Source organism: Passer domesticus, chromosome 2 (assembly GCF_036417665.1).
Source record: "Passer domesticus isolate bPasDom1 chromosome 2, bPasDom1.hap1, whole genome shotgun sequence".
NCBI classification, from domain to species: domain Eukaryota; kingdom Metazoa; phylum Chordata; class Aves; order Passeriformes; family Passeridae; genus Passer; species Passer domesticus.
The window spans coordinates 63,750,464-63,763,148 of NC_087475.1; the positions used below are offsets into that span (position 1 = coordinate 63,750,464).

General features: G+C 37.9%; 1 protein-coding gene and 1 long non-coding RNA gene across 20 annotated transcripts in view; one reads left to right on the forward strand and one right to left on the reverse strand.

Annotated features, from left to right (window-relative positions):
* Window positions 1–12,569, forward strand: part of FNDC3A (fibronectin type III domain containing 3A) — a 110,964-nt gene extending 98,395 nt beyond the window's left edge. For all 11 annotated transcript variants that reach the window (XM_064408788.1, XM_064408791.1, XM_064408789.1 and 8 more), the window contains 7 exons: window positions 905–1,018; window positions 2,663–2,812; window positions 2,898–3,181; window positions 5,088–5,297; window positions 6,655–6,821; window positions 7,380–7,507; window positions 10,049–12,569. In XM_064408788.1, the coding sequence (XP_064264858.1) occupies window positions 905–1,018; window positions 2,663–2,812; window positions 2,898–3,181; window positions 5,088–5,297; window positions 6,655–6,821; window positions 7,380–7,507; window positions 10,049–10,363 (1,368 nt within the window). In that variant the 3' untranslated portion in view covers window positions 10,364–12,569. The remainder of the gene's footprint in view (window positions 1–904; window positions 1,019–2,662; window positions 2,813–2,897; window positions 3,182–5,087; window positions 5,298–6,654; window positions 6,822–7,379; window positions 7,508–10,048) is intronic.
* Window positions 1–12,685, reverse strand: part of LOC135294037 (uncharacterized) — a 30,107-nt gene that overhangs the window by 2,546 nt on the left and 14,876 nt on the right. Inside the window, exons 3-6 of one of the 9 annotated variants that reach the window (XR_010356144.1) lie at window positions 4,464–4,655; window positions 2,426–2,566; window positions 1,650–1,709; window positions 578–691 (exon numbers count right to left, since the gene is read on the reverse strand). This is a non-coding gene — a long non-coding RNA (uncharacterized LOC135294037). Of the gene's footprint in view, window positions 1–577; window positions 692–1,649; window positions 2,567–2,898; window positions 3,684–4,463; window positions 4,656–12,685 lie in introns of those variants that run through there. The other 8 variants (XR_010356147.1, XR_010356142.1, XR_010356141.1 and 5 more) reach the window with 8 other exon arrangements.

Genomic DNA, 12,685 nt, shown 5'->3' on the forward strand with positions numbered 1-12,685 from the left:
AACATCAGTTTATAATGAAGGGGATTTTTAGATGAAGGGAAAAGAAAATAGCTAATTATGTCTTTTATCTGAACAATAATATTAGGAAATGCTAACAGTACTTTATTAAAGTACTGTTACAACTTCACTATTTTGATGTGAAGTAGCAAATTATTTTCTATATACAGCTTTGTAAATTGATTGACCTTTATTTTTACAGCTGTTGGTGTTCAGAACATAATAATTAATATTTCCTGACTCTCCATTTTTATATTTAGTTTAACTTCTGAGTACATGTTCTATCATTTCCCTCGCTGGAATATTGAATGTGTTTAAATGTGTTTAAATCAATTGTTGCTGTAGAACAAGCTTTTTAGTTGTGTACCCAAAGTCCTGATTTGTTCAGGATTTGTTCAATAATGTACACTTCATTGAAAACTGTCAGGGTGCATTGACACTGTTTGTGGAGAGGTCTGCAGCTTAAGGCTTTAAAACATTATCCTAACTTTTACCTTCCCTTCACCCTGCAAAGAATGGTTCATTGTTCAGCAGTTTTGGAATCCTTTATTTCTTTTACATAGGTGTAAATAGGCAGTACCAATTGGTTTATGTTCCAGTGCAGCCATCATGTAACTTCAGAATAAGGCTTTGGGTAGTACTTCCGCTGTTTTCCCAAGAGTTTGAAGTGTCAAATTTATTCACGTTGCATTTGCTGAAATGAAGAAAAATTTATAGCTGTTCTGGAGGATAGTCAGATGCTGAAATAAATCCTGAATCTGAATTGAGAGTCCATGGAAATTTATTTTATAAAGAAGTAATACAACATTTCATGTTGCAGTTACATGTCCCTACTGTGGTAAACTTTTTTTTTTAAAGTAGTAATTTCATTTTTACAGTGTAGTTGTATCAACTCCCTTTTTAACAGTTCGGACCTTACTCAGAAAAATGTGAAATAACTACAGCACCTGGACCCCCAGATCAGTGCAAGCCCCCTCAAGTGGCGTGCAGATCTGCTGCCTGTGCTCAGGTGTCGTGGGAGGTAAGAATGCCGTGCCATCACCTGTGTTAACATAAAAGGTCTTCTGCATTTTTGAGTTCAGCTTGAAAAGTCTAATACTGTATTTTAATCAGTTTATTTGTAAGCAAACTTACCTGATTATCCAGTAGGTAAAACCTTAGTCATTCATCATGCCATTATAAGGCAGCAGTAAGTTGGCAGGCTGCAGGTACTGGATCTTACTGTGTTCTTTTGCTTAAAAGTTTTGCCACAGCTGCTGCTCTGCATTTCTGAGTGATGCAGTCTCATCTTAAAATTTTTCTTTAACATAGTTATAGTTCCTCAGAGACAATGTATCCACATAATACAATAGATTATTGTGCGCGTCTTGGTTTTATAATCTAATTTATTTTTATATAATTACATCAGTAATAATGTAGCAAAAGCCTCACAGACTTCCTATAAACCCATAGTATTTAGATATCTGATTTTAAAAAATGCAATAGATAAAAATTAAGCTTGTAAAAAGAAAGATTCTATCTGAGAATACTCTTTAAAGAGTATAAGCTTTTACGCTTTTTTATAAGAGTTTATAAGAGTATAAGCTTTTAGAGATGGGGTGAAGTATCTGAATTACAGAACTGTACAGAAAAAAAAAATTAAACTGTTTTACCTGAAAAGTAGTGTTCATGCTTCCTACTAGAGGAATGTCAGAGGAGCGCTCCTTAAATATCTGCAAGGCAAAGCCTTTTTTGAAAAATAACATAAAACATTCAGGTAGAGTTAATTTGAGTGATGTCAGATGTCTGTTTTACAGAGTCACACAATAATTAAGGCACAAGTATCCTCTGAATGCCATTTAGTTCAACCTTCTATTCAAATAGGCTAAATTTATTAGGGCCTTTCCCAGTGAAATTTTATTTATCTCCAAGAATGAAGATGTTTCAGCCTAGTAAAACTGTCTGGGTAAACTCTCATTCTGTTGGATTTTTTTGTTTGTGTCTAGTCAAAATACCCTTTAATGCAAGTCATGACTCTTGTCTTGGCACTGTCCTATCTTCACGAAAAGCTTTTGTCATAATGTTTGTACCCTCCCAGTAAGTAATTTAAGGCAGCAGTAAGATCTTCCCTTAGGTGAATCACCTTGCTGTCAAGTAAACTTTACTTTTTTGTGTGTGTTGCACTCCTGCTTCGTGACCCTTTGCCGGACCTACTCCATTATGTCAATGTCCATCTCCTTTTGGGGATCCCAAGACAGGACATGGTACTGGAGATGCAGCCTCACAAGTGCTGAGTAGAGGGGAATCATTATTCTTTTTACCCTTCTTGCTGCCCATTTGCTCACACAGCCGATATGTCGTTCATCTTCATCATACATACACTGCTGATTCTTATTCAGCTTTCTCTCCAGGACACACAGGGTTTTTTTTTGTAAAGGTTGCTCCTCACCCTGTACTTTTTTGTAGTAGTCCAGGACTTAGTGTTTGCAGTTGTCTTGGTTGAACTTCTTGAAGTTTGTATCAGATTCTGCCTGTTATGTGTATTGTACTAAATTAAAAATCAGCAAAGAAATGGAAGGGTAAGACTCCTCTGGAACAAAAACAAAATATAGATGTGGTGAGTTTGGTTGATTTTTTCTCTTATGTCAATATATTTAGCTTCTAATTATTGATATCCATTTTAAAGGTGCCAGTGAGTAATGGAGCTGATGTCACGGAGTATCGACTGGAGTGGGGCGGTGTGGAAGGATGCATGCAAATCTCCTATTGTGGGCCTGGGCTCAGCTGTGAAGTGAAAGGGCTTTTGCCTGCCACTATATACTATTGCAGGGTTCAGGTAAAGATGTAAAACTGTTTTTAATGGAATCTGGAAACAGGAATTGACTCTGCCATATAAAACATGGTCTGCTTTGGATTTGCAGGCAGTGAATGTTGCAGGTGCAGGCCCTTTCAGTGAAGTAGTGGCATGTATGACTCCAGCCTCTGTACCTGCAGTTGTGACCTGTCTTCGTGGACTAAGTGAAGATGAAGTTGAAAGTCCACACTATTCTCCTTCCACATGCCTTGCTATAAGCTGGGAAGAGCCTTGTGACCATGGATCTGAAATCCTCGGCTACAGCATAGACTTTGGAGATAAGCAGCCAATAACTGTTGGGAAGGATCTGACCTATTTTATAGATGGCTTACAGCCAGATACTACCTACAGGTATGTGATGCACAGCTACTTGACAGCCTGCTGTTTCTTCCACAAGACCACATGCTTTTTTTCCTTGGTTTTTTTAATTGTCTTCATTATTACTCTCAAAAACACATTAGTGCACAGCCATGGAGCAAAAACAAGTTTTGTAATGATGATCATCATAAATAGATGTGCTATTTTTATTTTCTCAAAAAAAATAATTTATGTTCGTTTATTGCAATATCATTCTATCTGTCTGGTTAATGTGTCAATTTAACTGACTTCACATCACATACTCAGATTCATAACTGATTTTGGACTGGTTGCTTCTCTGCAAAGGTAAAATCCATCCAAGGAAGGACTATGCCCAGTCTGATCTAATGACAGTTCATGGCAACTTGCAATGCCTCATCTGCAGAGAAAGTGGAAGTCAGCATGAACAGTATCAGTTTGAAAAATCAGCCAGCTATGCATATCTTTTGAAGAATTTTAGTTGCTGAAATCATCCTTATGTTCATTCCAAGGGTTACTGAAACTTATAAATGCAAAAATCAGTAGTTTTGCCTGAAGGCGCTACATCCCTGTTACAAAAACATGCCCTCAGTGTTAAAGGAGAATGGCAGTCCCACTGAAGTCAGACTTTTAACCCACTCTGATTTCAGTATAATTAGGATATCACGTCGCTATGCAATTTTCTGAATCCCTGATCACTGTTTTATGGCTTTATGTGAGAATACAGTATTTCTGTGTGCCTTATAATTATTTAACAATAATGCTGGCAATCTGAAGAGCTGTTCTCGTTGTGTCAGTAGACTGAAAAAAAGAGTCATTTCCATTGCAGAGATAGGTCTATACTTCTGCCCACATAAGTTTTTTTTATTGAATACACTGTCAGCTCCTTGTGCAAATGAAAAACTTCATGTATTAACCGTAGTTCTGGGCTGTAATAAATTAGCATAATGTTAAAAATTACTGCAGCGAAGGAGAAATATTTGTCCTTTAGACTGCGTACACATTTGTGTTTCCACATTTTGCAGTTGTGTGGCTGACTGTTTCAAATTTAATTAGTGTGATTACTTTTTTCCAGTTACCTAGATACTATTTTGGACAAGCAAATGTTGAGTCTGCAAAATTAAATTAGACACACTTTGCTCCCTGTGGCTACCTGTGAAATACATAAACAGCCTCTGTTTTCAGCTTTTTCCTTTTCAGAAATAAATTTCTTAGCTAAGTCTTTTAATTCTTACTTACAAATCTAATGTGCATTTTCTTCCTTGGAGTATCAAAGAATAGAAAAACAAAATCCTACCTTATTCCTGAGTATCAAGTTCTACAACTTCCTCAGCTTTGTCTCCTTTGGTGTTTTCTGTTTTCCCCCTCTCGCTTTGCAGACAGACCCAGGAGAGCTTGTGTTTGCAGGTGCCCAGTGATGTGTTACTGTGGGTGGGAACAGCAGAAGAGGTGGCTGGGTACCATCGCTTTATTTTCATATGAACAGGATCTGTTCAGAAAAGTCCATAAAAATGTCTGTTAGTCATCCTTGAACTCACCTGATAAAACAGTCACAGATATGGTTTCCCCTCTTTGGGGTGGGTTTTTTGCCATCCCTCATCACTGCAGTGTGGGTATCAAAATTTTGGTTCAAGGCCTGCACAGTCAGAAAGGTGGACCACTCTTGAAGTAATTCACAGAGCTTTTACTTCTTTTCACTAATGTGAATTTACTTTGAATATTTTTATTTCTAATCAAGCTAGCTCCTTAAAATGTAAGGAAAGTGATGCACCTGCATATTCTTGACAGTCTATCAAATAGCATAAAAGTCTTTATTGTAGATAGTACTATTATTCTCTATTTAATGAGAATGGTGGATATGACCAGTTATTTTTAGAATCTAATTTCAAGTTAATTTACTCTCTCTTTTTCCAATTGCTAGGGTACGAATTCAAGCCCTAAATAGTCTTGGAGCGGGTCCTTTCAGCCACACCATAAAACTGAAAACAAAGCCTCTCCCCCCTGATCCACCTCGCCTGGAATGTGCTGCATACAGTTCTCAGACTCTCAAGCTGAAGTGGGGAGAGGGAACTGCAAAAGCATTAACTGACTCCATCCAGTACCACCTTCAAATGGAGGATAAGAATGGAAGGTTGGTTTTGGCATTGCTTTAATCTGCCCTGTGTCACTGTGGTCTGATGCTTGGGAGGTGGCAGCAAAGGGCAGAATTCCATATGCTATGGTGATTTACAGCAGATGTAGGAGGTCGTCCCTTCTGACAAGGCAAGAAGGGCTCTAGTGTTCTGTGCTGAGAAGTACAAGACAAAAAACTTAATTGTTTTTTACTTACAGTTCAACAGTGTTTCATGCAGTGTTTCATACCAGCATACTTTTCCCTCTCGCTTTTGGTTAAATATTTTGTCAAAGTAACAAGTCCAATCAGTGTTGTGAATTTTATATCCTTAATATCAGAAGGGATATTGTTGATATCTCTGTTGCCTTACATGCAATTATTTTAGTGGAAATTAATACAATTTATTTTGAGGGATTCCTTGTCTCATGTTAAATAGAATGTCAGCTGAGGTGGTACAGCAAGAACCCTTGCCCAAATCATAAAATAAGCAGTACTGCTACAAAGTGTTCGTGTCTGATGAGCAGCTTTAGCTTGACAAAAAGATAAAAGAGATCCACTATGTGAAATTGCTGTGCTGTGAGGAAAATAAATGAGACTATTTAAGTGGGAGGAAATTCATTGCCATTCCCAAAGATTAGGTCATGTGCAGGTACCATCTGTTTTAAAAGACAAGAAAAAGCTAGATGACAACCCCTGTAGGAAGAGAGAAATTTGTGCTGTGTCTTGGGGACACGAAGACTGAAAATCAAACAAGAGTTGCCATGATCAGTTTGTGCAAGAATTGCCACATGAAGGACAGTGGGCAGTGTACAAAACTCCCAGAAACAGATTTGGTGTGCACTACAAAGTGTGACTCTGCCTTCCTGTGCAGGTCTGCATGAGCCCCTCTCCAGCAATGATGTACAAAAGCAACTAGATCCATGGCACATTTTTTAGGTGTAGTAAGGGAGAGTTGCAAAGGGGCAAAAAGCTAAAATCTAGTTACCTAATTTTGGAAAGCTAAAGATGTTGGAGGAGTAGATGACCAAGCAAAAAAAAAAAAAAATTAAAAAATGCAGTTCACTGAGAGCCACAACTGCTGTCTTTTCTTATTGTTTCAAATGCAAAATAGTTTCTTAAAATGCTTAGGAACATTTTTGGTAAGAGAGAATCTGTATTGTTCTCTGTGCAAGAGATTTTTGTTTCAAAGAAATAAAAACTTGCCACTGGAAAATGTGCTTATTGTTTTATAGCAGCCAGAACACTGTTTAACTCTGAAATAAGTGTTTCAGGGCTTTTCATTAGATTCTGGGAAATTATGGGAACAGATTTCAAGACAATACTGCTTCAGAAGTCCTTTTCTGTGTTCAAAATAAGCTACTCGTTCCATTTTCAGGTTTGTATCCTTATACAGAGGACCATGTCATACATACAAAGTTCAAAGACTCAGTGAGTCAACATCATACAAATTTTGTATTCAGGCATGTAATGAAGCTGGTGAAGGTCCCCTTTCTCAAGAATATATTTTCACTACTCCCAAATCTGTTCCAGCTGCCTTGAAAGGTAAGGGTTCTTCTTTTTTCATTTGAGGGGTGGGAGGATAGCAGGTTGGTTTTGGTATTGTGTTGTATTTGGGATATTGAGAATATTAAGCCCTTTTTAAGTGCAGGTAGGGATAGTGGGAGAAGGCTCCTTTCATGTCGTTGCCTAAAATATTCCCTCCAAAAATGGAAGACTTGGGGTTTATGCATTCTTTGACCTAAGAAGTTTGTACTTAGTTCTCCTGCTTATGAGGATAGTGGCAAGTTAAGGTGAAAATGCTTTCTAGCATGTTTAGAATAATTTTAAGCATTGTTTGGGAGTTTTTTTGTATGTGAGGCACACTTACAGTTACTAAATTTTATTTGCTTGCTCTTGGATGATACCTAAACTACAAAGAGAGGCCTATATGAATTAGTAGTTGTTGCTCCAGAAAACACTGGAGGAAGAATAAATTTGAATCTGCATATTTTGTTTCTCTGAGATAAAATCGGACGTAGAATATATAATTTTAAAGGTCATTAGAATATGACAGTATGTGACGGGGAAGACAGAGTCAGCTGTCACTTTTCCTTCCTTCAGCACCAAGGATAGAGAGAATAAACGATCACACTTGTGAAATCACATGGGAGGTTCTGCAGCCCATGAAGGGTGATCCAGTTATCTACTGTCTTCAGGTCATGGTGGGAAAAGACTCAGAATTCAAACAGGTATGATGTATCTAAGTAACTGTAGTTTTCTTTGATTATTGTTTGTGACAACTAGTTTAGTAAAACTAGTTGAGATTAGATTTAGTAAAGCTTATTGTGTTCCAGCATGGTTTTAGTCACCATGTTAACTTTTTGTTACTAAATAATAAGGTAATATCTCCTAAACCCATCTCCTTCATTTCAGAAGGAGATTCTGCACTAAATTACAGCCTCTCTGGTTACACTGATGTTCACTAAATACAGCTTGAGACATCAAGTGGTGAGGAAGTCATCCCCTAATGGAACAACTGACAAAAAGAAATCTTTTACCTAATGGTACAGAATTGAGCCTGGGGAGAAAAGGGGCAAAGGGTTCTCTTTACACTAAGAGCAAAGAAGCAGTTTGAAATGCCAAGGTACAAATTATCCTGCATTCAGTGCTAATTTTGCTTCCCAGTTTGTTTGGGGTTTTTTTGGTTTTTTTGTTTGTTTTTTTTTTTTTGCTTTACAGTTTGTAAACTGCCTGATATTTGACATGAAATTAGGCTTGAAAACTGATTCATACTAATAAGCCAAGGAACTTTCCTTTCAGGACAGCAGCAGTTAATTCTAGTATATTATCATTTTATCATACTTCAGTATTAAATAAGTTTCACCTGTGCTTTGGTAGATTATAGGCCTTAATATTTTCATAACTTTTAGCGTAGCACTGTGTTTCTTATGGCCATTTGTTAAATTTTTCAGTAAAATATTAACCATAAACCAAAATGGCTTGCCACGTGGATAGATTTTTTGTAACTTCAAGATTGTAAATACAACATTAGGTACCTAAGGCATGGTCTATGTTGCTTTTAGACACAGTTAAATTACACTTTGATTATCAGTGTGTGTTGCCAAATGACCTGGGCAAGAAAATAAAGTTGGCTGTTTGAGTATGGTAATAACAAAGTAGGCTGAGGTGTGTGATTGTTTTTGCCTCTGCAGAGCAGTCTAGTGTAGTAAATTAGAATAAAATGAAAATACTTAATTTGCAGAAATCAAAATTGGAGCAATCAAGAAGTAAACTGTATGAAAACAGCGTTTAAGACACTTAGACATGATGGTGGCAATTTTATTTGACATAGACAAAAAATAAACTACCTGGAAGTCTGCTCTAAGCTGTTCCCTGCTATTTCACTGCCAAAACTTGACTCTCCTCTCCTCCTTCTTCCTGATCTGTCATCCAAATTGCTCATGTCATTGCTCCCTCCATGTTACAGACAAAGTAGGTTAATAATGTGCTGTTTGAGCTTTGACATCAGTCAAAGATCTTAAAGGGGTTAGGAAGCAGCCACGTAAATACCCCAGGAAACACACTGGAGGGGAAGACAACTTCCGGCAAGGCACTGGGGACAAGCAGCTGAGGATGGTAACCCCTGCTAGCTGGCATAGCTGGAGCTGGAGTAGGATGTGTGCCAGTGGCCTCTTTGCTCACTCCCAAATGCATGATCCAAATTAGCAGCATTTTGAGGAAGCTGCACTTCCAATGGCCTGCCCTCCCTAGAGAGAAAAGTCTCTAGGTTATAGATTCCAGTAAAGCTCAGCTTGTCAGAGGACTCTGAGTAAGAGTAGCCTCAGGCACAGCAAGAGCTCTTCAAATAGCAGAATCAGAAGGGATTTCCTTTCTTTACATTTCTAGTGTGCATTTTCAGGATACTGTTTAACAGTATGTAACTGTAGGGAGAGCTCCTGATTATGTGATATTTCTGTATCGTGCTACCAGTTAAATAAAGCAAATCCAGATATTTGGAGGTTGGAAAGTGAAGGAGTTTAAGGAGAGAAATCAAATTGCACTGTGCTACTCACCTAATACCTCCATACCTGTTGAAGTACCTATAACTGCACCTCTGTGAGGTTTTGTTGGCTTTCACAGAACTTTTACATAGCTGCAAATTTAATTAGAGAAACCAGAATTTAGATTTCACTGAATTAGGCACTTCACGCATGAGTTCACGCATTGTGAACTCGTGTTAACCTGCCAACTGAGAGACTTCTGGAGAGCACCCTCACAAGTTATCTGTCTTGGGAATATGATGAAATTAGGAATCACAAAGAGGGCTCTGTGGCTTTCCTGATACAGTGTTTATGGGGATAAATCATGATATTTTAAATACAGATAACTACAACAAAGTACATTGGATTGGATGAGACTTAAAATGAATTGGCTTGACACGGAGTTAACTGCCTAAAATCCCATTATACATTATTGTATATTGCATCACATTGTGAGTGGTCACTAAAACACCTGAAGGCTGGGGCTTGTGACAGAGTTTATTTGGTGTGTACTCGTCATTCCACACAAGCAAGCATAGTTCTTGTGTTTCATCAAAATAACGGGAGACTTTATCTGGTATTTAAATCATGTGTTTGAGCTTTTTATTCATTTTTCTTTGCATGGGTGAAAACACTGGTGAGTTGTCATCCTTTTTAGTTACCTTCACCATAAACCAAACCATACTAAGATACACGTGTGTATATAGTACTTTTTTACTTGAAGGATCCCTTTTCCCCCCTTATTTCCAGATTTACAAGGGCCCAGACTGGTCGTTCCGATACACAGGCCTCCAGCTGAACTGTGAATACCGATTCCGCGCGTGTGCCATTCGCCAGTGCCAAGAGGCCACGGGTCACCAGGACCTGGTGGGCCCCTACAGCGCCCCAGTGCTGTTCATCTCTCAGAGGACTGAACCACCGGCAAGCACCAACAAGGACACTGTGCAAACCACAAGGACACAATGGTCACAGAGCGACCAAGTGTGTGCTGCTGTCATCCTTGCACTTTTTGCTATCTTTTCCATTCTGATTGCTGTTATCATTCAGTACTTCGTCATAAAGTGAAGAAAAGAGATCTATTTTGTAATGCTGCCCATTACATTTTACTTTCTCATAATCTAAAAGTAATTCTGTTCTCTTGCTTTTACAAAACCAGGCATTTAGCACCGGCATTGGGACTGATGCAAACTTTCTCAGCCACTTTAAAATGCTTACTCGTAGGTATAGGCTGACACATGTTATTAAAATGCAAGCCACAGAAATATAATCTTTTCTTTATATGCCTTCATGCAGTACAAACTCGATATGGGGCAGGCACTCAGTGTTTAAGGAAAAGGGTTTGACCAGTAAACGCAAGCGTAAAGGTGATTTCCTGGCCCACACTTCTAAGGGTTGCTAACTTAACAGGGAAGAATGTGTAGATCGCATTTAAAACTTACACTAACAAACTTGTGCTGTACACAATATTAATCTGATGCTGTGAAAGCAATTTAGCGCTGTATTTCTACCTCCTCATTTGTCTTAATTATTTGGGAAGCAGGATTTATGCTGAAAAACAGAAGGGGCTTTTCTCAGGCAGCAAATAATAAACTGGATGGAAGAGTATGCATGAAGGAAGCTTCTTACCTGATAAATGTGGAGTTCTTCACTGCAAGTAGATATTTTTGAAAGACTACAAGGAGATGGCACAAGTGGTTTATCTTACCCCCAGCATTTGGTGTTTACTTACAAAAAATGTCTCTTTTACTTCTTCTGAATATAGAAGGGAGAGTGTGAGAGACCTTCTTAGACTTGTTATTTAAATTGAAAAACACATTTCCAAAGTTGACCTTTGATTGGATGCAGTTTATACAGATGTCTGTGCCCTCTGATTTTGGCTAGTCAACAGAATTTTGAGATAAAATTCTTTATTGAATTTTTGCTGTTTCCCCAACATTCACTTGCCATATCCACCAAAAATAAGCACTGCCTTTTTTTGTTTGTTTTGTTTTTATCTTTCTTTCTCCTTTTTCCCTTTCTTTCTTTTCTTCTTTCTTTCTTTGGGGCACCAAATCAGAAGACGAAGTGTAGTAATTTGCACCAGAAAACTTAAAGCTGCTTTTTTCTTGAGATCCTAATGTTTAATGTAATGTCTCTTTGGATACTGTACCAAATTGTTGATTGCATGTAGTTAATGTTGCATTAGAGCACTTTGCAATTGCATAACTCATCAATGTTTTGTGAGCTTGCATTTGTGAGTTCTTGAATGACCAGACTGAATTTTAACAAGTATCCCATTGAACATCTTGCTAGATGTCAATGATTGCCAGTGACACAAAGCTTGTAGTGAAACTATCTTTAAAAAAAATCCTTGTCTCATCACACTTATGTTATTTGTTATACACTTTGTAATTAGCTACTTTTAATTTATTTGAGTTACAAGATAGTGGATCATTAATGACTTCTAGTTGTGTTCAGTTTAGCATTTTTAATAGTATTAAACACTTCTGTCAGTCTTAATAATAATAAAAAAGGAACCTCTGTCTTGTGCTTTGAAGATCTCTGAAGAATTTCTCTTATATTAGAACGGGCATGTATTGTAATTGTTTATACGTCCAATGATCTGTGCTGTAGAATAATGTTGCTGAGTTTCGTTTTTTTTTAAAGAAAAAAAAAAGAAGAAATGGCAAAGAACTTGGCCTCCACATGGCAAGAACGATCTGTCTTTAAAATGTACTGTATGTTTACATTTTATTTCTAATTTGTCATTTGTACGTATAGGCTGATACCTTCCCGCAGGATACCGCGATAACTGATGTTTTCTAGAACCTTCTTAAAAGTGCCATGTTTGGCAGTGCAAATGAGGTTGCGTGTCACAGCCCAGAGATTTCTTATGGTTGAATGTCTAAAACGGTAAGATTTGTTACTGCAGGTAACCTGCAGTGACTTACGTTTTTCATAGTAAAATTCAAATGAGCTCCTATTTTTGATAGTCATTTAATAGTGTATTTGCCATTTGAGCCTCAGTGCATATTACTGCATTGAAGACAGTTTTTAATGTAATCTTAATTTTACCTCATATACTGTACATTCCAAAAATAAATAAATAAAAGAAAAAGAGAAACTCTAAAGTTTTTAAAACGCTATAGATACACTACCAAACATATCACTTTACGGTTGTACAACGTCGGGCTCCATGAAGACGAACCTGTATAGTCTGATAGAAAATACATAAAACGATGTAGCAAAGTACCTTTAAGAGTCTGTGGACAATAAAAGTACCTTCTTTTTCGCTGCTGGTGGTCACTCCTGTGCGCGCACCGCCCCCTCTGCCCTGCCGCTCCACTACCTCCCCGTGTGCCGGCGGGGCGGGGCGGGGGCGCGGTACCTGCGCGGCCGCGGCGGGGC